The sequence below is a fragment of the Seriola lalandi genome, unplaced genomic scaffold (genome assembly GCF_002814215.2).
Source record: "Seriola lalandi dorsalis isolate HSWRI2012SDOR001 ecotype SW California unplaced genomic scaffold, Sedor1 jcf7180002054660, whole genome shotgun sequence".
Classification (NCBI taxonomy): Eukaryota; Metazoa; Chordata; class Actinopteri; order Carangiformes; family Carangidae; genus Seriola; species Seriola lalandi.
The window spans coordinates 1,281,770-1,307,834 of NW_019525213.1; the positions used below are offsets into that span (position 1 = coordinate 1,281,770).

The 26,065-nt window shown below is 40.4% G+C and overlaps 1 protein-coding gene across 2 annotated transcripts; it reads left to right on the forward strand.

Moving 5' to 3' along the window:
* nin (ninein (GSK3B interacting protein)) lies at positions 1–26,065 on the forward strand. Of its 2 annotated transcripts, XM_087177905.1 has the most exons (29): positions 1–310; positions 4,033–4,245; positions 5,248–5,341; positions 6,549–6,721; positions 8,970–9,015; positions 9,097–9,272; positions 9,616–9,762; positions 10,037–10,204; positions 10,450–10,586; positions 10,814–10,954; positions 11,453–11,627; positions 11,849–11,959; positions 12,094–12,183; positions 12,405–12,540; positions 12,662–12,783; positions 13,013–14,136; positions 14,794–17,277; positions 17,677–17,775; positions 17,871–17,940; positions 18,038–18,205; positions 18,294–18,410; positions 18,643–18,756; positions 18,936–19,082; positions 19,472–19,651; positions 19,755–19,889; positions 19,999–20,100; positions 20,361–20,453; positions 23,871–23,984; positions 24,976–26,065. In XM_087177905.1, exons 2-29 carry the CDS (start codon positions 4,054–4,056, stop codon positions 25,189–25,191), a joined length of 7,071 nt encoding a protein of 2,356 aa, XP_087034031.1. In that variant the 5' UTR covers positions 1–310; positions 4,033–4,053; the 3' UTR covers positions 25,192–26,065. The 2 variants fall into 2 exon arrangements, with proteins under 2 accessions (XP_087034031.1, XP_087034030.1); XM_087177904.1 differs by lacking the exon at positions 14,794–17,277 and having other exon boundaries at positions 7–310.

Genomic DNA, 26,065 nt, shown 5'->3' on the forward strand with positions numbered 1-26,065 from the left:
ATCCGCTACGAGCCAGAGGAGGAGGATGATCCAGCCGAGGACACAAAGCAGCTCCCAGAACCTGTAGAGACAACACACACACTCTCTCTGCTGTGAGGACATAAAACGTCTCTTGCGAGCCTCGATAAGTCAAACTACCGGTAACTGCCCGTTGTATTTGTGGAGAGGGGTAATTTACCTGCGGCGGGGGGAACCACGACGCGACAACGGGGGGGAGAAATGTTGTAAAAGTTAGTTTTACACCCGCGGTCAATCACCAAATTTCGGTTGGAAAAAGGAGCCAACTGTCGCCTCAAGTTCGGAGACTCTGGTGAGTGATTTTAACTGACAATTTTAAACCAAACGTGTCTTTTGTCCGTTGCCTCCTCCTCTGTCTTTCTCAGCCGTTTTTTTTAACGTAAATTTTTAAGGATGAAGTCAGCCAACGGTAAATCCCGACCAACCGTTGACTCCCAACACGCCTGCTGATAAATTAGCCCGGTTAGCATAGCCCATCACTTTCCTATGATTATCCTCTTTGACTCGTTAAGCTACATAAACTACTTCACAGCTGGTTAAGGCTATTATCATGTTTATAACTGACTTCGTGAGCTTTACTCAGGTGCAGTCAATAAGTTAGTGTAGCAAGCGGTATTTCTAAGGCGACCGTTGACAGTGTAAACATTAAGTAACTAGTGAAATGAGATGTTAATTTCACGTTTTCTTTGCCGTTTTGACTCTTGCTTTTCCTGTACACAGGATTAACAGCAGAGTTAACAGTTGAACTTCTTAGAAACTGAAATGTGGCTGTAAAATGGTCTATTTTAATCTAAAACATTGTGTAGCACCGGATACATTAGTTTTCACATCCTGGAGAAAACACTGTGGTGAACATGACTGTGCAGTTGTGTGCAAATGATCTAACCAGGATTTATTGATTTGAAAATGAGTCATTTAGACTCTTGTGATGCCCATCTCTGATCAAAATCCTTCCTCAGCCAATATCATGCAGTGTTTTCTTTCAGCTTCACCTAATGGAATCACAGCTTTCACACTGTTCAAATGTAAATTAGTTTTGATATCCATGTGACTGTGGCAGCAGACATATGCAGGTTGTTGTTGGGATTATTTTCATTATTGATGAATTTTTCCAACTTTTTTGTTGTTGTTGTTGTTGTTGTTATGAATAGTTTTGTCTGTAAAATTACAGTAAATCATGAAAATGGCCACACAGGCATCTTCATGAAACCTTCAAATGTCTGTTTTCAGTTTACTTTCATGTATGACAGAAACGCAGTAAACCACCACATTTTTAGAAGCTAGAACCAGTAAGTATTTAAAATTTTCTGCTCACACTATTACCAAAACTATTACACATAATCAAATTTTTTGCCCACTAATTTTCTCTCGATCAACATATCCATAAATCAACTAATCATTGCCGCTCTAGTTGATGCCAAGTAAACTTAATAGCAGTACGGTCAAATAATGGCGTGCTATAAATAAGTGATGGATCTACTTGTAGATAACTTCAGATCTCATCAGTTACTTTGTGTAGTTTTAATGTAGTTCATCCTGGACAAATAATGTGAAAGATAATAGAAAATGCAATATGATAAAAAAATCCCCTGTGATTACTTGATACTGATAACCAACTAAAACAGTTTGTACCAAAAATGGACCAAAGGAAAATTTGAATTTGAAACAAAATAAATATAACACTCACAAAAGGAAATAGTGTTTTCTTTAGTTCAGTGACATTACTTCTTCCAAATATGATTCTATTCAAAGACAGTATGTGACAAACAATATAAAAGTAACTCCCAGTCCTATACAGTCCTGTAAATGGAGGAAGCCTCTTTGTTCCACAATCTTCTCCAATCTGGGAGGAATCAGTGTTTCACCAGTCTGATGTTTAAGAAGAAAAGTTTTGAAATCTTTACTCTTCTGATTGACATCTGCTAGCGATAATTACCAGTCACATCAGTACCAGTGAATGCTGGGATGGTGTGAGGATTAACCTCCTTCTTGTGACCGGGATGGACCCGATTCTTTGGCCTCAGCAGCTGTCAACCCATGGCCACCATGAGCCACAGTGACTGGGCTGAGCAGGAGGACTACCAGGATAATTGGCTCAGAGGCTGCTTGCAGAAAGCAAACTGACTTAGTGTGACAACATGAGCAAAGTGTGTGGAGAGAATCTGATTTAGTGAAAACCTGAAATGTGGTCAGAATGGATCTGTTCTGTATTGCAATTTTCCTGCATTTGTTCTGATAATTTCTTGGTATTGTTGCACATTTTCTTTGCATACTTGCAAAACATGATAGCTTTAGAGAAGCTGCCATACTGCAGAGCCGTGATCTTCTTGCATTTCATAAGCCGCTCAAATGTGCAGATGCAGAATACTGATTTGGTTTTTGTGGACAGCCTATTGTCTGGGGTGAATGGGTACCCCGAGTCTGGGGTGTGGGGGACACCTGGCCGAGCGCTTCATGATGTCCCTGAGAGCAGCTGGAAAAGCAGGGGGTCAGGCGGGTGCTCATTGTATAGATATATAGGCTCATACTGGGAATTTCAGCTCATTAAATATAGTTGTATGCTCTTAATTTGAAATGTAATTCTGCAAGGTCTTAGATTCAGCATGAATGTAATGTTTATGTTGGAACCAAGTGAGTTAGCATGAAAATAGTTTAAAACACAAAAGTATTCAAGAACTGCAATTAAAAGTGCAGTAAACAGTAATATTAGTTTTTAGTAATATTAGTTGAAATCAAGAAAGTAAAATATTGACACTATATGAACATGGGACTGGTGCCAACAGACCCAGCGCTTAGGTAATGTGCAGAAATGTGTTCGTAAGATGAGGTGGTGCAACGGTCAGATATAAACTTATTAAAAGTATTTGTGAGTAAAAATAGAAGTAGATGAATGCTGTACTCTGATCAGCTCTCTGCTGCTATTTCCAGTCATGTTAACTGACTTCCTTAAGCTTCAGGTGGCTGACCTGGGCTGTTGCGTCTATTAGTTATGTCATTGCTAAAGGGAGTTTTCTTTTTTTGACCCATGATGACCTCTCGCGTTCAACTCTCTTAAAATAACAGATTTACCTCTAAGATAACTACCAAAAATTCATTGTTTGTGTTTTTGTTATTGGTTTATTATGCATTTCATTGTTGTGCTCAGCTCCAGACTTCTCTTTGGGGCAACAAAAAGACCTTGCTCCCCTTTTTTTTCTCCACTTACTGAAATGATGCATCACAATAGAAAGAACAAAAACTTTCTCCATGTGTCTGTAATTGATGCCACCAGCCAATAATTGTTGGCACAAGGCTCTGGTGTAACCATCTCAATTAGTCCCAGGCTGCTTATTCCACTTGGTTCACTGCCACTTTGTTGTCTTTGTCTCGGTCTTTATAACTAGTTTGCATACCATTAAGTCTAAAAACTTCAAACGTGTTGCTTTTTATATAATGTTTATCATTATCAACTTACAAAATAATGATTTGTATTTTGTCAGCCTTCAAAAAATCGAATGTCTTTTAGATTTTACCATATTGTTCATTGATAGTATTTATAAAAAAAAATCTGAAATGTATTAAAAGGTTATATCTTCCTGTCATGTATTCCTGCTGGAGTGTTGCTCAGTGTTGAGAGAGTCATGGTCAGTGTCAGACTTGGCCATGCCTATCAATTTACCTGATTGTCTAATCACTGTAATTGGATTAGCCAAAACCTCCCCCACAAATGACGCTGGAGCAGCGTGTTGGTCGCTCAGTCGCTCAGCGACATTCTCAAATGAAGGTGCTGTTAGGAACACATCCTGTTGAGATAGATGTTTCCACCCTGTTTGTGAGTATTTTTTAATAGTGATTTGATGAACAATGCTGTAAATGTAGAGTGAAGAGATTTTGACTTCTTATCTCTGTTTTGGTTTGCATTGTAACAATGAAGTTGAATGCTACTAACGCTCTGCTATATCACTGTGGTTGGACACAAGCTAAAATGTAATGTAAAACATGACAAAACAAGGATTTTCATACCTTGTTTTTCAGGGCAGGGTGCTGTCCTGTGGGATGGATGACGCCCAAGAGCAGGACCACTACGAGGAGCGCCTAAAAGAAGTTTTTAACAGTTTCGACACCAGTGGCTGCGGCTCTCTGTGCCCAGAGGAACTCTCTGACCTCTGCCAGTCGCTGCACCTGGATGATGCCACTCCAGCTCTTCTCAGTATCCTGCTGCAGAACCAGGACCGCCTCACTGCCAGGGTGAGTTTACTCCTCTGCCCCTGAAAGAAGTTGAAACGATGGAAGAAGCAGTCACTGCATGTCTTTGTTTTTCTGTGGTGTGCAACATTTGGAGCAATTCTCTCAGAAAAGATGTATTTGCGAGTGAATTCTTGTTATTTTTCTGATGTACATGTGAGCCGTGGCCTTTTGGCTTTCCTGTGCATAGAGTCCTTTGATTTTGGCAGATGCCTGTGAGCCACTCCAGCTTTCAGGTCTTTGTGTCTCGAGGCTTTTTGCCGCTTTGTTAGCCGTCTTGTTGAGGAGAAAATGTGCCCCTGTCAGCCTTCATCCCAGGTGTCTGTCGCCAGGACAACCAAGCAAGCTAATCACCATTCACAGATGCATCAGTTTGAGGGTGCTCCATGTGGAAATGTATGAAATGGGGAGGACACTGGTCAGATGTGTATAATTGGACTTCAAACTATAGAGTTCGTATAAAATGCAGTGTACATTTAGCAGATCTCCAGTACATTTTTTTTCTATCTTAAAGTAGAAAGATGAGATAAATCACATAAACTGCTCACCTCTGCACTTTTGCATCAAGTTTTGTTTGTCTATAAGCGTGTGCACAGACAGATGGCTATTGTCTTGCAAGTGCGGGTGTATGTGGGCGGGGTAAATGTTAGCAGAGGGGCCAGTGAACTGATTGCCTACCCATGGCATCCAACAATAAAGTCAAAAAGGAAAACCCCCCAGCCAGCCTCCAAAGCACAATACTCAGGGTTAGCAGCTGTTGATTCTTGAAGTGTGACCTCCCTGCTCCAGCTCTGACAAACCCTCCTCCACCCAGACACCCAGGGACACCCAGCCTCCATCCAGCACACAGGGAATTACACCCAGTCTTAGGAATTTCATGAACTTTTGCTTTGTTTTTACTTTGCTTCACATATTAAGCATTGCTTGCATTTTTCTACAAAGAAGTCTCATGTTTATTTGAGAAAATGCTTCTGTGCATAATCTCTGTTGTAATTCTTGTTGCAGGTTGACTTTGACCAATTCAAGAATGCACTGATTCTGGTTTTGTCATCAACCATCGAGACGCCTCAAGCGGAACAGGACACCTTGCAAAAACCAGGTAAAGTGTTTTTAAAATGCCTGCAGTGTCAGCCTGAAACAGAGCATGAAGCTGCATCATTAACATAAGCCGTGTTTTATGTCATTATCAGTTTAATATTGAACTTCAAGGAAACCTTATCCATTTACCAAGTCATGCAATCGGAGAAGGTGACTCTATAAGCTGAATAAGTGGAACAACCCCCATGCTGATTCAGCTGTAAATCTACATATAGAGGCACAGAGCCAAAAGCATAGGACCCAAAGCCAATTAGCTAACAGTTGAACTGTGTGCACGGTCAGTTACGGTTAGACCACTGGCTTGGCTTGATACTTAATTGGTGTAACTAACACAGTGAGGGCTTATATGCGAATCTATTTCTTAGAAGATATATTTGTGCTTTAAATTGTTGAATATCGTGATCCATCATTTTGTGTGAAATGATCAGACTGAGAGGGTTTATGGTAAATAATACAATAACACACTAATCATTCTCTGATACTTCATATCAAAGTTAATACTTCACTGTCGGTGTCTTACTGTCAATCAAGCATAAAGTGAACTAAACCCAAGTTCCCCTTGAAACCACTGTTGACCTGTAGTTTCCGTTCTAGAGACAAAAAAATCTGTTCTAAAACAAATTGGAACGTGGGTATAAAAGATTCTTTGGTTACCGCTTTTAGAGAAGTAGCTGCTTTTGGAGAAGTAGCTGCTGAAATCTGAACGAGCATGAGTCATTGTACATTTTTTCCTCTTTCTAACACGGTATCTGCAGGTTTTGAAAGTCTTGAAAGGCGCATTTGCCTTGGAAGGTATTTAAAACAATAATAATAATAATTTAAAAAAAAATCATAATGGGCAAGTTTCAATTTTAGCAAAAACATAAATTAACTTAAATTAATCATTTTTCATTGGTTAATCCAGTCGCCAATTTTCTGCTACTTCCTCTACTTAATTAATTATATAATCATTATATTATTATTATAATAATTGTTGTAAAAACTGTTGAAGAACTCCTAAAAGAAGTATATAAGGCCATATATTCCCCATTGCTTTCATTTTTTGGCTGGTATGACTGATTAATAAGGTTGTAAATGTCTTAAATTTAACTGCAGAAACATTGTTTAACCATGTTGTCAGTTGCCCACATGTATACTTTTTAATTTCTTTGCAAGTAGATGTGACATTCATATGATTTTCCTATTCCTTCATCACTGTATCCCCTCAGAGAGTCCAGAGATCCAACCAAAGTTTGTGAAGGGCAGTAAACGTTACGGCCGCCGCTCCACGCCGGAGTTAATAGAGCCTATTTCTGACTTATCCGAAGTTCCCGATGCAAACCCAGCAGAGGGAGAGGATCTGGAAGACAACTATGACTCGGCTGTTCCCAGGAAGCGTGAGGTAAAAGCATAAGACTGATGTCCTCTGAGTTTTTCTAGCTCTGTTCTGAACCTCCAGACGCTGGCATGCCGTTCTTATCGCCTCCTGTCCTTGCATGTGCTGTGTTTCTCTGCAGCCGCAGACCGACGGCGGGGCGTTATTCTTAGCTAATCAGCTTAGCGGCATGCAAGGCAGATCCTGAAAAGTAATATAGACGCTCCAACACAGGATTCACAAAGCTCTGTTCATTGCATAACAATGCAGCACTGTCTGTAAATAACATTGTGAGCATAATTACTGTTTAATAAGCCTTGGGTAATCAAGATGTAACCGCAATGTTTGTGCAGCGTCGTCAGTTTAAGGTTTCATGTTGCGTTTCTGTGTGTGTTGATAAGTGGTCGGTGTCAGGTTGAACTTTGCCCTGAGTGTATGTGCTGGCTGTGATGTGCTGGACAAGTTGGACACCGTGATGCTTACATCATGTCTAAACATATCAGAGTTTTCAGCAGATAAAGAGAGAGACAGACACACATTGTAGTGTTCATGGTTGTCAGTACCTCCAGCGGCTGCTTTCAAGTGTCCTCCATCTTTATTTAAAATTGACATTAGATGCCTCCTTAAGTCTACACAGGATGGCTGTGACTTCAGTCCAACGAGTTTTGCTGTGACAGAGTTTATCTGGCGTTAATTCAGCCGTGGCCATGCGCAGCTGAACGCTCTGCATGGTTCCTCTGGTTGATCTTCTAGATCCTTTTCTTGGATAATCCTGCTCTCACTGCTGAAATAGAGTACATTCAACATATGTAAGGATGATCAGCAGTCTGTGTAATTTATCAAGAATAAGTGCAGACATTCAGCAGCTTCTCAAATGAGGAGATTTGCTGATTTTGTCAGTTTTATATGTAAATTGAATATGTTTGTGTTTTGGATTGTTGTTTAATAAATGATAGATAGTTAGATGCAGGATAAGAATTATTGACTGCTGTGGCCTTGGGACAACAGGATCCTTTTTCATACTAATGCCAGGTTGAACTGGGAAGTGTGGATGTGCTGCAGCAGAATAAACGACAACAAAGAAAAGTTTCCAACTGGTCACCAAAGCGATATAATGACGGCCAGTTCGGCTTGAATGTGGATGAATGTTTTAATATTCTGCGTGTTGTATGTGGCTCCACCCCAGATGCCTCCCGGCGCCAAGACAAATACTATTCGAGGCATTGAACTGAAGCGTGTCTTGGTATTGACTAATCTAGGTTGCAACAATGCTACAATGTCCGGCCTTGGGACCAGCAGATGGGGCTGGGTCAGGGGTGCTCTGCCACAGAGACTGCAGGCCTGGTGCTTGGGGAGGAGGAGGGAGTTTGGCTGTGACAGAGGAACAATGAACCCCGCTACCCCCACCCTCCTGGATGCCTACACACCATGTATCAAAACGCCACTTGCAGAATCCCATCTGTTCTTCATTCCCTCACTGTTTGCTTCCCAAACAATAGATGGCCACGCTGGGACTGAGTTGGAGAACAGTGGGTCACACCCAGCAAAACCCCTCCTTCTTTCCTATTTCTGAAAAGCACAAAAACTTCAGTTTTTATATTGTTCTATGTTCAGCCCTCTATAAATACTTAAAAAAAATTAATAGCAATAAACAATCTTATTTTAAAGCCCATTTGATATCTGGCCTTTTGATCATATTGCATGATCTTCATCAGCACCAGTTTTTCAGCTGGAATTATAGATGTTCATCACAATCATGTTGGTGTATGGCCGTTAAAAAAGCTTATAATAATAATAATCATATATTATTGTTTGCTTCTTTTTAATCATTTTTATTTATTGCTCAGTATTTTTGGCATGAAGTGTGTCTGAAAGGAGGAAAATAAAGAAAAGTGTGTCTGTCCGTGGCACATTTTCTATTGTTCCCACCATTATTACCACCATTCCTGATTTCCCACTGACCCTCCCTGAGGGCCCGTGCCGTCACAAAAGCTCTCTTGTGTTTTTTTGTGAGACACTCCAGCCCCCCCACCCCACCCCCCCCGCACCCAGACTCAGCCTTGCCTAATTTAAAAACATGTTTGAACTCATAAACAGCTGATTGTCACAGGAGAAAATTACTCCTGCGAGTATATATGTTAATGTGGTAATTTTTGTCACAAATGAGTTTCTATATTTTGACTGTTTAAAACTGAAAGGGCTGGATTGTTGAACTGAAGTGATTGTTCATAGGCTCTTTGTGATATTTATTTCCATTCCTTTTTGTCTCTAACAGCGCTGGAATGCTCTCGAGTTAAGCACAGAGGAGTATGAGGCAGAAGGTACGTCTTCCTTTTAGAAAATGTCCTTCATACTGTAGATGTCTGTCAGAAAATGATCACAGCCTCTTATCTTGCGCGTAGGCCAGATGCATCTCTGGAACCCCGATGAGCCGAGCACACCTCGAGGATCCATCGCTCCTCTATCGGCCCGTTTAGAGGAGAGGTTGCGTGAAGCCTGTGAGGAACTGGCTATATCGTGGGACAGATGTGCTAGTCACACTGAACTACTCGCTCTCTGTGAACATCTGGGACTGGAGGTTAGTTGAAGATTGAATGGAGAAACTATTTCTTTCAGGGCAGCTTTTTAAAATCCCATTATCAGAGTTTCTACAACATCGAGCTGCATTTCGATGCACTCTGGCACACAAATACTTCTTTGCAACAAAAGGTTTATGGCTCTAAATTAATGTGATTATGATTTGATGTTGAAATTACTATGCCTCGTTTTTTTCTTGTTTTTCTTCTGATTTTACAGCTCATTAGACAATTTGAGTCCAAAAAAGTGTAAAACATACACACACTGTATATACAGCGTAAAGTAAATACCAGGTCTCTGGTAAAAAAATGTGACTTGAAGAAAAACATGCTGTTATTTTTCAGATAAACTGGGACATGCTCCTGAGTCTAACCGGTGATGAAGGGATGAACGTTCAGGAGTTTGTATCCAGGGTTGTAAACCACAACAAACCCCCCACACCGTCCGCCTCCACACCCTACAGACAGCTGAAACGACATCACTCCACTCAGGTACGCTGTTTGCTTAGCTCTACCTGGTAACAACATGTGAGCGTCAATCCCTTGTTGTTAATCAAGTTTATTGCTTATTTGTTCTTGCTTCATTAAAAAAAATTTTATGCAACTTCCGTGATTTGAAGACGGAAGCAAAATTTAGTTAAACGTATGTTGATTTTAAACCATTTTTCCTTTCTAATTCCTCTGTAATGGAGTAATTGAAATCAAGATCTCAGGTTGCATTGAGTAGAATTTTGGAGATTAACTCCCTTTTTTTCTCCCTGTGCAGCCCTTTGATGAGGGAGGCCGTAGGATTGCCACCCCCTGTGCTCTGACCAGCAGCATTGGCATGCGTCTCTTCTCCACCCTCGATGATGGGACCGGTTTCACTCCGGTTGAATACCTCCTGGATGCCTGGATAGATGAAGGCATTGAAAACAGCACTGAGATCCTGCAGGTACAACAATATACTTATTCTTCTAATTACAACTGGCCATTACTCTTAACTATCATTAGCATTTTGAATTAGTAAGTTGAACTCATTTGTACATCTTTAACAGACAGCTGATGACATGAAAGAGGAAATTATTTACAAAATTTCAAAAGGCAGTTTTCCATTTTCTTTACTATTCACAATGCAAAAAGTAAAGAATTTCCTGAAATATTTTCTAGTAAGACAAATGTGTAATTGTTTTTTTGCAGGCTTTGAATTTCAACCTAGATGGCAAACTGAGTCTTAGTGATCTCACCATGGCACTTGAAAATGAGCTGCTCGTTACTAAGAATGGGATTCACCAAGCAGCACTGGCGAGCTTCAGAGCTGAGATCAGATATCTCCTGTGAGTATGAGTCACCGCTATAATGCAGCTCAGTAAGATTTTAATTCTTGTTTGTGTCGTGTTTATGTTTGATTAATTATATGTGGAATCGTTATAGATCTGCTGATTAGACTGAAATAGAACAAGATAAATTAAACTTCTAGGATCATTTATTAGTTTGTTTGTCGTCATGTCATGTTACTTTTTGTACATTTATTATTGTTATGCCTGTTGTTTTCCCCTGTCAGAGAGCGTGTTGACAGGGAACTCAGGGAGAAAGAGAAAATCCGATCTGACCTGGAAAAAGCGGAGAAGTTGAAAACTCAGCTCGCCACTGAGGTGGACGAGCATCACTCTGCCATTGAGCACATGAATACCCTCAAGATCAGGTAACTGTTATTCCAATGTTCGTGCACCATGTTATTTCAACAAGAAGCCACTGAATATGCAGAATGTTTGAATCTGTTTTTTTAATATTTAATTGTGCCTGTTTTTGTTTCAGTCTGTCCCTTCGTTTATCTGGGCCTCATTACTGAGGTGGATTTTAAGGATTAAAATGCTAAGGGATTATAACTGTCAACTTTATTCATCTAGTCCGTTCATATAGTCTGTAGTTGATCCGAATTAGTTTTGTTAACTTTCACATTACATTTGAAAATATGTAGAGTTCATTTTATATTTAGAATTATGTTATTCCCCTTCAGAAGCAAATCATTTATCAGTTTGTGGGTTAGCTAAATGTAGTTTCCTGCTAAATTCTGGCTAAGATAAAATATTTCGTAAATGTAGAATCAGAATTATGTTGTCTTAACTGTGTTCTCTGTCTGTTGTACTTTTCAATATATAAACATCGTCATTCTGTATTCTCTGTGGATGAATGTGTACAGGAAGCTTGAGCAGGACCACAAAGAGAAGCTAGCAGCGGTCCGATCAGAGCTGATGAAGGAGATGGACCAGATCCGGCAGCAGGCGGGCCTGCAGCGAGAGGAGCTGGAGGCAGAGATCGAGAAGATCAGAGAGGATGAATCTTTTCTCAGGGACCACCTCTCCATATCTGTGAAGGTACCAGAAGGATTTTGTCATTTAGTTTGTGATGATTGTAATGTCTTTGCGTGTTCATAAATATATATTTAAGCAAAGTATTCAGTGACCAAATGGTTTAATTTGAAAACATTGACATGGCTTCACTTTTGTCTCTATACATGACATTATCATCTGCTCATCCAAACGGATATACTGATTGACTTGTGTAAACAAAACCTGTGTCGTTATCTGTCTTTCAGGAAAACAGACGTCTTGAAGTGGAGCTGCTGGACAGCACGGAAAAACTAGTGGAGGCACAAAGTCAAATTACAAAACTCCAAACAAGTATGGACAGCATAATGAAAGAAAAGGTACCAAAACATTCTGTGGCTATATATTTCATAAAGCTGTTACAAGACTATGTAAGTTTCTGTTGTCTCTTGCTCAGCTTCTTTTTTCTGTATCTTTGTTGATCTTTGTCTATGTTTGTTCTCATTTCCTGTAGTTCGGAGACTTGGACCCCGGCAGTGCAGACTTCTTCCTCCAAGAGGAACGTATCAAACAACTGCGCAGTGGCTATGAAGCTCAGTGCAGGGTAATGGTTTCTTTTTGTTTGCCTATCTGTGCAGACAGGGACGCATTAGATGTGGTGACAGTCATATTAGGTTTACAAACTGGGTTGAAGATGCACTGAAAAATCAAACTATAGGTGAAACAAAGATAGCCCTGCACTGTACGTAGTGATAGGATTCATTATTTCTATTCATTAAATGAATAAAACATGTTTTACAAATATTCTTTTGTTGTTATTTCTAGGAGCTGCAGGATCGTATTGATGAGCTGCAGTCAGAGTTGCAGGAGTTCCACAGTCTTGGTCGAGTTCTTCAGCCCTGCCACAAACCTCTCTCTGAAGAGCTGGACAGTAAAAGCCCCGGCATGGAGTCTGATCCAGGTAGGCTGCACGAATACTTCTACCACCTATACTGGAGAACTCATTGCAGAGCACTAACTACATCTCTTCATGACACACAGACATTTCGCATCGAAACAAGTTGTAATTTGACTTTTTGCAGGCATCGGTTCAGAGGAGGTTCAGCCATTCAGCATGAGCCTGGAGGCGGAGATGATGCTGGAGCAGCTGAAGGAGCAACATCTACAGGAAATGGAAGAACTGCGAAACCAACTGGAAAGCAAGGTAAGTTTATTTGATACCATGTATTTCACATTTAACAAAACTCTGTGATTTCCATTATTAATAATGAGCTGAGGAGAGACCGCAATATAAATAAATCACAATTCTTGACTTATTTGCCTGTTTGAGATGAATGAAATGACCAATTAATTCCTGTGTCTCAAACTATTGTTAAAGTTGTCTTGCCAAGAGCTTCATATTTATTTACTTACTTACTTTTCTATTGCTACAGATCAATGAATTTGATAAGATGGTAGAAAAGCAGAGGGCGACCCATGATGGCCAGAAGGCTGCCTTAGCTCTCCAGTATCAGCAGGAGGTCCAGGCTTTGAGGGAGGAGATGGTCAGGGTTCAGAGCCAGGCACAGGAGCTCCAGAGCCAGCTAGAGCAGGCGGAGCTGGAGCGGACCTCCCTGGAGCAGAAGCAGGCCGAGGAGAGGGAAGAGCTCGAAAACCTGCAAGAGGAGGAAGTGGGAAACCTCAGACAACAGCTGCTGGAGGCCCACACTTACAACGCAGACCTGGAGGAGCAGCTGAAGACCCTCGAAGGCCAACAGGCTGAGATGGATGAAACCCTTCACACTGAGCTGGAGGAACTGAAAAAGCAACATGCAGCTGAGATGAACAAACTAGAGGAGGAGCATGAAGGACTTTCTGAAGCCAGACTGGAAGAGGAGAGAACTAAACTGGAGGAAGAAAAGGCTGAGATGGAGAAGAGGTTGTTAGAGGATTGTGAAAGGGAGAAGGAACTGTTGCAGCAAAGCCATGAGGCTGAACTGAAGGCTCAACTAGAGGAGGCAAAGCTGAGGTTCGAGGAGGAGCGGGATGAGATCGTGCAGGGACTTACAGAGCAGTGGCAGAAAGAGAGGGCTCAGCTGGATGAGCAGAATAATGAGTCTCTGCAGGTGTTGCTGGAGGAAGAGATGTTGAAACTTGTCAAGGAACAGGAAGAGAAGGAGAGCAAGCTCAGAGAGCAGTGGGAGAGTGAACAAGCTGAGCTTCAGGTGTGTCACGAGGACGCTCTACTTGAAAGAATACTTCAAGAAAGATCGCAGTTACAAGAGCAGTTTGAGCAGAGGGAGAAAAAGCTAAAGGGGGAGTGGGAGAGGGAGAGACTGCAGCTGGAGGAGGATTATGAAGGGATGCTCCAGGACAGGTTGAATGAAGAGAGGGAGAAGCTTGAGGCTGAGAAAGAGGAGGTGGAGAAGAGACTAGAAAATTTAATGGCAGAGGAGAGGGCTCGTCTAGAGGAGAGTCACCGAGAGGCTGTGAAGGAGCTGACGGCAAAGCACACCGAGGAGAGGGACGCACTCAGCAGCTTGTTGGACAAACTCAGAGATGACATCGCTCAGGAGAGGTGAGACACGTGACATTTCAGAGGTTTTTCTCCATTTTATTAATGTCTTAGTAACTTCTTTAAAAGTGCATTATTTACAGGAATACTTGGACACTTTGGGAAATGTCATTATTCATTTTCTTTTTGAGAGTTAAATGAAAGGATTGATGCGTTTCTCACAGCTGTTTGAGAAATATGAAGCTACAACCAGCAGCCACTCATCTTAGCTTAGCTTAGTTTAGCATAAAGACTTGAAACAGGAGAAGCGGCTGGCTATGTCCAAATGCAAGCCCATGACCTGCACCTGAAGTTCACTAATTAACACGTTTTATCCATAAATCCATACTGATGAAAAAAATGACAAGTTGTGGTTGTACAGGGGGCTCTAAGGACTAGATGAGTAAGACATAAGGTGGCTTTGGATAGCACCAGGCTAGCTGTTTCCCTCCTGTTTCCAGTGTTTAGGCTAAGCTAAAATAAGAGCCTCGGGCTGTAGCTTCATATTTTCTGTACAGACTAACTCTCAGCAAGAAGCGGATTTTCTAAAATGTTGAACTATTCCTTTTTTAAATAGGATCAGAATGCAAATGTTGTTTTTGTACAGCATTATTTAAAATTCATTGTACTAATAAGAGTTGAAAACTGTTTCTGTAACAATCATTGAATAACCATGTACAGGAGGGAAATCGAGCTCAGCTTCAGCCAAAGAATCAAAGAAGTGGAAGATCGTTTCTCAGGTGATCAAGAATCTGTTGCAGTGCGTTTTCAGGCCGATGTTTTGAAACTCGAGCAGCACTACCAAAGTGAGCTGAAGGCGCTTTCTGAAAGCCATGTCGAGCAGAAGCTCCACTGGGAGGCGCAGATACAGATGGCTCTTGATGCTGCTGAGGAGCAGAGAAGAATGATGGAGGAGGCCATGGAGCAGGAAAGGGAGAACCTGAATCAACAGTGGACAAAAGAACGACAAGAGCTTGAAAGTATTCACAAGGAAGAACTATACGAACTGAGGATAAAGAACAAGCAACTGCAGAAGGAACTTGATGATTTCATTAGTGCAGCTCAGACTAAAGAGATAGAGCTCAGTAAGCAGCTGAATGACCTCCATAACCGTCTTCAGGAAAGCCTGGAAACCAAAGACGAGCTTCTCGCTCTGTCTGAGAACAAAGCGCTTCAGGCTGAGCTGCTGTTAAATCAAACAGTGGAGGATTTTAAACAGGAAAGAGCAGAACATCTGAACAGCCAGTCAGAACTTGAGGCAAACTACAACGAGATGCTGGTAATTTCTGAGAGGCAGATAATGGAGAGGATTGAACTGTTAACAGAGCGAGACGATTTAAAGATGAAGATCGAGGAGCTGGAGATGCTGCTTAAACAGGCAGTATTGGACTTTGAACTTGAGAGGAGGGAGCTACAGGAACATATATCTAGTCTCGAGGAGAAGTTAAAAGATCATCTTGAGAACGACAGAGAACAGCTTATAGCAGAGAGAGATGTGCTCATAAGAAGAATCGAAGAGCTAGAGAGGGAACTCAGTCAGGTTTTGGCCTCAACAGAAAATATTGAGAAAGAAGAAACTGAGGAATCAAATGACTTAAACACATTAACAGAGGAGAAGCAAAACACCAGAGACTGTATTTGTTTGACCGGTGAAGAACAGGAAACAAGTTTGGTACCTGAAATCCGTATCGATGATTGTGTTGTTCCTACCAATTCCTCTTATCAGGAACTGGTTTGTTTGTCACCATTGATGGTTGAACAAGATGTTGATGTAGAGACTCCAACGGATACTCCTGATGCAGGGGACGAAAGCCCTGGTACCAGTGATGATGATGATGATGATGAAGATGACAACAAAGAACAAGACGATCAAACTGTTGAGACTGAGAATAATAACACATGGCCTGAGGATGGCAGTGGTGTTGCTGAGGGATGTGAAAATCAGTTTGGTGCTATTTCTGATTTCCAAACCGGAGATTCAAGCCCTGAAGAAGCCGAAGAAGACGACCATCATTTCAGCTGTTTTTCCACAGAAACTGGGCTTTGTGATGAAGAGTCAAATTCGAAGGATGTTGGAAACAAAAACGAATCTGTTTCCCCAGAGATGCTGCGTGAAGCGGTCTCATCGCTGGAGGTGTTTGGAGGTGTGGATGCTGATGAGGATGCAACAGATGGTGAGAATGAAGTAGCTCTCGAATCATGTGAGGATGAGTTCAAACCTCAAAATGTGCCCACTGTGGACTCTGGAGGCCCTTCCCATGAAGATGAGCCATGTCATGGGACTGTGGTTGATCCGTCAGCGCTGGAGGAGACAGGGGACCCTTGTGAACTGGCTCTGGAGGATGCTGAGGTTAATTGTTTCCCAAATAACTGTCACCACTATAAACTGGAGACTGAACTTGTTTCAAACTGTGAACTTTTAACCGGTGAAATAAAGGACGAGCGTGCTGACTGCACACATGGTTGTCTGGAACATCTGGATAAAGCTGGTGATTGTGAGGAGCAGGGTAGCTCTCTCCTTAAACTACAGGCTTTGTATAACACCGCCACAGAGGAGAACATCCTCCTGCATGAGAAGATTTCTCTGCTCCAACAGAAGACTGAAATACTTGAGAATCTTCTGACTCATAGCAGTGAAAAGATCAAAACTGGCCACCAGGTGTTAGAGGAGAACTACAGCCTCAAAGTAAGAATGGTACTGTTAATGGAGCACGTCAGAGAGCTAGAGATAAAGGCCTTAAAAATGACAGATCTTCAGATTCGATATGAAGATTGCATGTGTGAAAATGCCAAACTGAAGGACCAGAACAGTCAACTTGAAAAGAGGGTTTGGAGCCTCGAAAGCAGGATGAATATTTTCAGTGATTTCCAAGATCACCAGATTTCACTTGTGGATGAGATCAGCCGGATGAGGGAAGAAAACGCCAAGCTGTCGGATTTGTTCGGTGAAGTGGAGAGGCAGGATGAGATCCCTGGACAATCGGAGAGCACCACAGAGGAGGACTATCTGGATCTAACCAGTCAGCTCCAGCTTAAAGTTCAGGCGGTGAGTGATCTGGAGAACTGCTGTGAAGAGTTTGAGAAGCAGAACACCCACCTTCGCAGAGCCGTCACAGAGCTCCAGGACAGGTCGCAGACATTAAATGAAACAACACAGGCCCATAGGTAACGTGGAGAAAAACTAGGATCCCGTCCTCCCATGTCTCCTGTTGCGTCTCGTTGTCCCAGCCCTTTGGTGCTTTGATTTTTAGGAGCACTCCTCCTTTTGTTCCCAGGCACAACGTAGTGCTGTTGGTCCTACCTGTGATTACCGTCCTAATGCTCCTAAACCTTTGTGTGACAGATCTTGACTTGTGCTGCTTTGATCCCTGTAGATCACCAGTAGAACGGCAAAAAAAATGCAAGTTTAATGTGTGTAATTTGTAGAATAAGTTGCTTTTGCTCAGTATGTAGCAAAGCATTTCTTTTTTTGATGTATTCTAAACATGTTCTGTGGATTACAGTTTTAATGCAGCTTGTAAGAATCTGTTTCTGACTTTGACTGACGGAGTTTTTTCTGTGTAGGTCTGAGGCCAGTCGTCTCGCTGAAGAAAACCTCGTCCTCAGGCAAAAGATTGCTGCTTTGAAGGAAGAAGACTTGAAAGAGGCCCAGGATGAGTTGATGTAAGAAAAAACTAATATTATTTTCAATTACTCATGTCAGTGCATTTCTCTTTTGTCGGGTAAAATTATATTTTTTTTCCATAATTAAATTTTAGACAAACGTTGGAGCACTTAAAAAAAGAGAAGAGCACGGCTCAGAAGGCAGCTGAAAATTTCCGGAAACAGGTATTTCACACGTAACTTGGTGAATTAAGTTTTTGGAACAGTTTGCTCTTTGTTCAGAAGCATGTCATGAAGTTTTGGTTTATTTCCTTCTCTGCAGATTTCAGAGCTGCGTCAGCAGAGTCAGCAGCTCGAGGATGAGAATGGGATGCTGTCAGAGAAAAATGCCCAAAATATTGCTGATATGGAGAATCTACGCCAGCAGCTGGTAGAGCTGATGAAGGAAAACGAGAGGAGGGAGGCGTTCCCCGCTGAAGAGAAAAACAAGGTAAACAATGTTTTATGACAGACTAATGTTCGTCATGGCGTTGTGTGGTGTTGTAGCGGGTAGTTAATCGGTGGCTGTTTTGTGTTAGCTGGCAGCCTGTGTGTCTGCTCTGGAGGCAGAGCTGACCAAAGCTCTGGAGGACACTGCACAGCTGGAGGAGAGGAATATCCAGCTGTCACAGCAGCTGCCTGGCCTCAGAGAGAAGGTGAGAATGAGGCCATGGACACATAAATGGATCTCACATCACCTCCATCAAAGCACAGCATAGACACAAATAAAGTTTTAACAGCACATGATTCCTAAAATAAACTAAGAACAATTTCACCTGCAATGACGAAGGTACAGAAATCATCCTAAAGAAGCGTTTTCTAGCCTTGAAGCACTGAGACGTTTTGGTGTGGTCTAGCTTCAGCTCGTTTTCTTCTTCTTGTTTTAAGGCGTTCAAGTTGGACTCGATGGAGAATCAGCTCAGCCATCTGGTAGAGGAGAGGAGGAGTGTGGATGTGGAGTCTCAGGGCCTCCGCAACCAGCTAACCAAAGCTCAGGAGAAGGTGAGAGCCCATCGTAACCACAGAGTTATATCTTTTCAGTTCAGCCACTGCTGGAGAAAACTAGTGGTGGTTTTTGGTTTGAAAGTAAATCCAACTTTACAAATGTTCACATTTACAATTTTTATTACCTGAGCTCCTGAGTTTATCAGAACAAAATGTATTCTTTTTTTCCACTGTAGGTCAAGACAGTGGATGAAACTCTTCAGGCTGTGAACCATCAAAGTGCTCGTCTTAAGACGGACGTTCGTGTTTTGCAGAAGGAGAGGGATTCCCTCAAACAGGAAGTTTCAGTCCTGAACAAACAGCTGCAGAATGCCAACGATAAAGTAAGATGTTTCTGATCTTTGTCACTTAACAGACTAATAAAATTAGGAATCCAACTTTTTCTCTCCCAATACAGATCCCGATACCTCCTACCTTACTGTTTCAGATTTCTAATCCATATCTAGAGCTCCATTTTCCTCAAATCTAAAATCTGTTCACCTCACTGCATGGAACTCATTGGAACTGAATATATCTGCAATTAATAGCAGAAACACTGAATTCTTGTAATGACATTGACAAAGAAACTGTATTTAATGTATATTGATCATCGTCATATAGTCAACACTATTATCATTTTGTCTGCGAGTAAAGTTCGAAGATGTACAGCAAAATTAAGTAGACCTGTGCATACATTTTCGGTAGCCTTGACCTCTGCCTTTGTTCATCACAGAACCATGTTTTAGAGATGGCCTTGCACTCGAGCGGTGTGCAGAATCAGAGTAAGAAGCTGTACAGAGATGAGATGTCTCGGCTGATCGAACAAGAGCAGCAGCTGCTGAGGCAGGAAAACGAGAGGCTTCAGGCAGAAATGCACAACATTGAAGGAGATCTCGTGCAGTCCAGAGAGAAGGTGAGCTGAGGCCTGCAGCAGACTGAAATTAACTTAAAAAAAAACCTACAGGCTCTCTTCTCTCCCTGGCACTGAACTGTAAGCCCTCTATTTTCTGCTGCAGGTCCGTCAGCTCGATGCCACCATCGTGTCCCTGAAGCAGCGCAAACAACAGGATCAGTCGTCCCTGGTGAAGGCCTTGGAGCAGGAGAACACCTCTCTGAAGCAGGAGCTCGAGGCACAAAAGGAACTGACCAAGGTAAAAACATTTTGTGAATCTAACCACTTACCCTTGGTTGTATTGCTGATTTTTTTTTTTTTTTTTTTTTTTAAACAATGTGATTATGTGGTGTCCTCTTATGTTTCAGGATTGTGAAGCAGGACAAGGACACACACAGCTGGAGAGCCTTCAGCAAGAAAATGAGGCGCTCAAGGCCCAAATGGCTCGACTGTCTACACAACTGCTAGAGGTACATCATGTTACCAACATTTCTCCTCTTCTCTTCTTGATCTTGTGTTATTTACATTGAATATTCCCCTCTAGCACTCTGCTTATATTCACTATATGTGACTGCAGCCTTAGTTTTTTTGCCACGTTTCTTCTGGAGAAACTGACCTAGACTCCCAAGGGGAATACATGATTAGATTATTGGTAAATAAAGTTACCTCATAATGTACATATTTCTCTCTTAGCTGTAATTCTTTCCTCACGGTTTATTACTTCATCCAGTCCTTTCAGGCTCAGTTGGTTGGACTTCTGCCTCCGTCACCTCACCGGATGCCCAGAGGACAGCATCGAGGTGAAGATCCGGACAACATGCAGGTACAGTACAACCTGAACCTTCCCTGATAGCAGACCTGGGCAAATATACATGAGTATATTTGACCTATATCAGACAAAATGGCTAAGAGCTAGATTTAGTGCCATTGCTTCATTGCATGGTTTGGTATTATATTCATCTCCTGCCATTTTTCTCTCCCTGTCATTATTTTGTCACATCATCATCACGATAATCATAAATTCATCATTAACGCCTATAAGAAGGAATCTATGAACTACAACTCATGTTGGACATATGGTGATAAAATGGGAATTAAAATATAAATACACCCATATTATTTCTTTCACTTTGGTGTAGAAAGTGTGTCCACACAAATAAATCACTCAATCAATTCAGGTGCTGAAATAATTTATTTTATATATCATTATATATATATAAATGATATATTATCATTTATATATATTATTATAAATATATTTTATATCTTTTTTATTTGCTTTGTGGCTGTAAATGCAAAAAAAACCCCATAATGATAACATAATAATGCATTACTTTAAAAGTGTGTAATTTTCCAAACGCCTGAGCTGAGTGTCATTTAGTTGTGATGATCCTCATTTGTTTTTATTTCTTATTTCGCTGGGTTTTGCTGTGCTGTTTGTTTTGGTGATTGTCACAGATCCACCTCCGCTCCTCTCTGTCTTCATCTGCTAGTCGTGTGTGTGTGTGTAGTGTTTGCTTTTTGGGTTTTGGTATTTCGTCTGCAGTACCTGTGTGTGTCTCCGTTGTGTTCCTGAACTCACTATTTTCCATCTCGGGACTGAAGTCATGTCAGTGGTGTGATCATCTGGGTGTGGTTCTGGTGACTGTTTTACATTTGTCACCTCATGCTACACAAACCTCTCTCACTTCCCAGCAGGTAGATGTAGCTTGTCCAGGTTTATCTGTAGACAGTCATCCTGCTGTTGGTGTGTTTTAATAGCATCTGACCTCTTGCTGTGTCATCTCACTAGGTTACCATGAATGAAGTGGAAGGAAAGGAGGTTCCCATTTAATACAATGATTGTGTAGACTATACATTTATCTAGTTAATATTTATATCAGCTCAGCTCAGTTTTATTTATTTATATTTGTGTCTGGTGATTCATATGACTTCATGGGATTATTCAGACATGTTCATCAACAGCTAACCAAACATGATGACATGATGACTTCTGGACATAGTGTCCATGGAGATATTCTACAATGGAAATAAAATAAAATAATCATACACAGCCTCACATACATGCAAACTTGAACATAATATACAGATATAAAGAAACATAACCCAAATAAAACAAAATCTACGTTGTTGCATCAACTCACGTTAGATGATGTTACATGTTAACACATGAAACGTGTACTGTAATTCAGTGAATTAATTATATACAGTAAAATCTGTAATCCATATTAAGTATGAGCCTTTTTTTATCTACTATAGTTATTTTTGTTTTTTGTTCTAGCTTCATAAGAGTTGATAAACTTTTTTTAAACTGGCATAAATCTTAGTATAGATTTATAGTATACACAACTGTTGTATAAAATGGGATCTCGTAATAAAAAAATAATGAGTGTACATTACGTGGTTTTCCTGTGTAATGATTGCCAGCTGGCAGTCACCTCTCAGTTCACCACTAAATCAGTGAACATCAGTTTTCAATTAAGTAACTTTAGGAGACTGAAGAAATGAATGAAATATGAATAAATACAGACAAAATATTAAACTGTCCTCTAAATTGTCAAAAACCATTCTAGGATTATTTCACAATTTCACGGTTGTGTATTTTTTTCTGTATTTATTTACATGATTATTTGATAGTTCTTCTACTTCTCATAAGTTGTCTTTATTTATTTAGTGTTGGACGCACATGTAGCGACCCCTGAAGCCTGTGTACAGGCCTGTGAACTGACCCGCCCTGTGTAGGTTTTTAGGATTAGAGGAGAGGGTAGAGCTCTGGTGAAGTCTACCTGCCTTTTCTCTCCAGGGCCCGATGGCGGAGCAGCGGGCGGCTCACGCAGACAGCTACCGGCGGATCGGTGGATTGTAACACCAGCGCCTTTCCCTGCTCTCCACTTTCTGCTCTTTTACCTCCAAGACTGCTCTCTTCATATTCTGCTCTTCTTCTGCTTTGTTTTGGAGCAAAGATCTGACTCTAGCACATAATGCCGCCCTTTCTGCATCCTTATAGGAGGTTGAACAAATGTGGTGCCCGATTTCAAAGGGCATGAATGTGTAATTGTATTTCCCTGCTGCTAGGTGGCAGGAAAACACAGAAAAGACTCCTGGTGTTTTCCCCATGGGATTAAAAATGACATTACCATTGAAAATTTAAAGTTCGTAAGACATGCCGTACAAAATGTAACATCCATATCTACTGATTACAATGTGGCATCTTGACAAACATTCATTTTTGGACTTTTTAATTCTTGATTACAGGGTGTATTTTCTGGGAATGTTCTGTTGTGCACTTGTACCATTTACTATTGTCTGAGACAGGGTATAAATATATATTTCCTCAGAGGCTGAATCTTGTTTGACAGTTTGCCTTATGATCATCAAGGAGTGTTGACGTTGAGGCGAGGTTAGTGCCTGACAGCCTTCTGAGCCTTTTCTAACAATCAAGCATTTTCAACCTGTTACTGTCACTGTCTGTGTCCACTCAGCGTTTATAGAGATTTCTTAATGAAGGTACCAAGTTTTCACTGTTTGTCTCTTCTTGTTTATGTCTGTATTTCGTATTTGACACTACACCTAGCTGAATGTTTCTTCAAGCTACCTGTCCACGTTATGTTTGTGTCCCGGGTCTGTGTGTTGCTGTTTGTGTTGCTGCTGCACAACCAAAGTGAATCACAACTTTCTGGGTTATGTTTCAAACACATCACACAACTATTAACTTTGAATGTTTATCTGGTATTTATTATTAGAAATTCCACGTGAGCCAAATCATTGTTTTTTCCCAGTAGTGGGTTGTTAGTGTAATGTGTCATATCTATTATTGTCATATCTGTGTTTTGGTTTTTGAGTCATATAGTGAGTCTTTTTTCTTTTTTTTTTTGCACCATGTATAGACTCAAATGTATTTTATTTGTTTTATTTTATTTATTTTCAGTAGAATCATGTCAGGGTTTATTTTATTTATGCATTAAATTATTTTTTTGTAGAGGTATCTGGAATACATGGCATAATTTTATACCTATTTATATTTTATTTATTTTTTCAGTGTGTTGTCCTCTCTTTAGAAATGTACTAGATCTCATTTAATGCAGAAATCAAGAGAAAATAAAGCACCTAGCTCACAAGAATTTGGTCTGTATGTTGTTTCTGACTGCACCAGCTCAAAGGCAAGATATTTGAAATTCATTCTAATTTTCTTGCATTTGATGCAGCAGTTTGATGATATCACTCATTGTCTTGTCACCAGGATGAAAGGAAGAGGAAGATGCAGAATATGGAGGAGCGTATGAAGGAAATTGAACTGTCGCTGCATAACATCAAGCTGCTGCTCAGAGAGAAAGTTGCTCAGCTGAACGAGCAGGTCAGTTCAAAAAGCTCATATCCATCAGACAGAAATTCATTGATATCTCTTGTAAAAGAAAAAAAATTGTCATAAAAAACAAAAACACAATTTTGAATGATTTTCAAAAGTAATACAATTATGGAACTTTGTAGTAGTTTTGCACAAATAGCTACAGAAAATTTGAACCAGATTTTTAAAAGTGGAAAAAAACAGAATCGAGTTGTTGTTTTTCTCCAAGAAAATGCAACATGTCAGGCATCAAATTCACGGTGGGAAACAACATCTTTAAACTAAAGCGACAGGTTGTAGCAGCCAATCAAAAAGAAAAACCAAATGTCAAATCTCCTGAGGCAATTACCACATCATTAATTGATAAAATCATCCTCGCCAAACATGTTAACTAGTCAAAAAAAATAATCAAACCTACAGAAACTGTCAAATTATTTCATGAGAAAACAAAGGACCTCTTTAAAAAAGGAAAATGGCAACAAAATTCTAACCCAAATTCAAAATACCAACATGTCGTAGCATAAAGTGAATTAGCAAATAATCAGTTTGGGTCCTTTAAAAGAAAATGTAGATCCAGGATGTTTCCCTCCATTTGAAAAATATGTGAAGGTTGCCCTTTCTTGGAGGGAGGTCATGACAGGATAATTGAGATCTGAGTGTCAAACACTTGACATCAGTTTGATTAAAAAATAACTTCAATGTAATTATTAAAGAATTGTGACGAAGGCATTAAAGTTACTAAGCAGGATGTTTTACAGTTGGGCAAAAAATGATTCAATGGTGACAGTTTTTAAATCAGTGCAGATGCACCTTCTTTCTCTGTGTGCCACAATTTCTTTGCTACATATCGGCCGACAACTGATATATCGCAACAAGCTAACACTAGCTGATAATACTGGCTGGGCAATGTTTTTATTTGGACTCCAGCAGGCAACATGAAATTGGATTAGTAATGGAATTATCAAAGCCTTTTATAATCGACTTTCTCTGACTTTTCCAGATTCGCAAGAATGGCAGAGCAGACGTGGTGATCAAAGACCTGTATGTTGAGAGAGCCCAGCTGCTGGAAGCTCTGGAGGTTACCGACCAGCGGCACAAAATCGCAGAGAAGAAGAACTACCTGCTGGAAGAGAAGATCTCCAGCCTTAACAAGATAGTGCGAGATCTAAACCCATCGGCCCTTTCCTCACTATCGTACCACTATAATTGTTCATAATGCATCACTGTAAACACCCAGAGGTACTCAGGACATTAACTGCACTCCAAAGTCAACCATAAACTGCAATGTTTATTTACTAAGTCTTTTTTCTGCCTTTTTAAAATATGTTTTTTATTGAACACTCCTGCAACACTTCCAGCCAAATGGACAAGAAAAAGGTTTTTTTTGTTGCATGTCCACTGACATGTTTTAGCCTAAATTTTACTGTGTTAAATATGCAGTATATGTTCGTTTTATTCTGAGCAATAATTACCTTTAAATTGTGTTGGACCTATGAAGAACTAAATGTCAAGGTTAGACTGTAAAGAAAACATGATATTTTACAGTTATTTATAATTATAAACTATTTTTCAAAGCAGTAGCTGTTACAAGTAAATGAGTAAATATTTTACCATGACACTATACTTCTTTCTCAAAAGAGAAAAGCAATACTGAAGTAAACACCTTTTTATATAAGTGTTCTTTTGTCTATGTGGTCAAAGAGATTACTTGTATTGATCCGTCTTTTTCCTCTCTAGCCCTTATGTAAAGAAGAAACCGAAACCTGTCTGTCAGTGGTAAGATCATGTAAACAGAAACGTCAAATAATCCAAATAATCCGGTGACCTTTTCAGGGTATTTGCTTTCATGTAACACTACATGTTACTTAGACTTTAAATGTCTGGCAAGAGGCAATGACAAGCTATTTATATTTGAATACAAAGCTATGATCTGTTGCAATATGTAAAGCTGTACTTGAAGACTGTGCCATGATGAATGTTTGTGATTCAAGTGAAGGACCTTGTCTTTGGAACTGCTGCAGAGTAAGCACTAAAGTTGAAAACAGGGTAATGTTTTGTGTTTTCAGTATAAATAAAATACATAAATTGTT

What these genes read in the sequence shown, in the direction of transcription:
- nin (XM_087177905.1), top strand. Translation starts at nt 4,054, where the DNA reads ATGGATGACGCCCAAGAGCAGGACCACTACGAGGAGCGCCTAAAAGAA. An exon ending in AACGACATCACTCCACTCAG is followed by an intron (nt 9,763 to 10,036) that starts GTACGCTGTTTG and finishes CTCCCTGTGCAG; the next exon opens with CCCTTTGATGAGGGAGGCCG. An exon ending in GATGACATCGCTCAGGAGAG is followed by an intron (nt 14,137 to 14,793) that starts GTGAGACACGTG and finishes AACCATGTACAG; the next exon opens with GAGGGAAATCGAGCTCAGCT.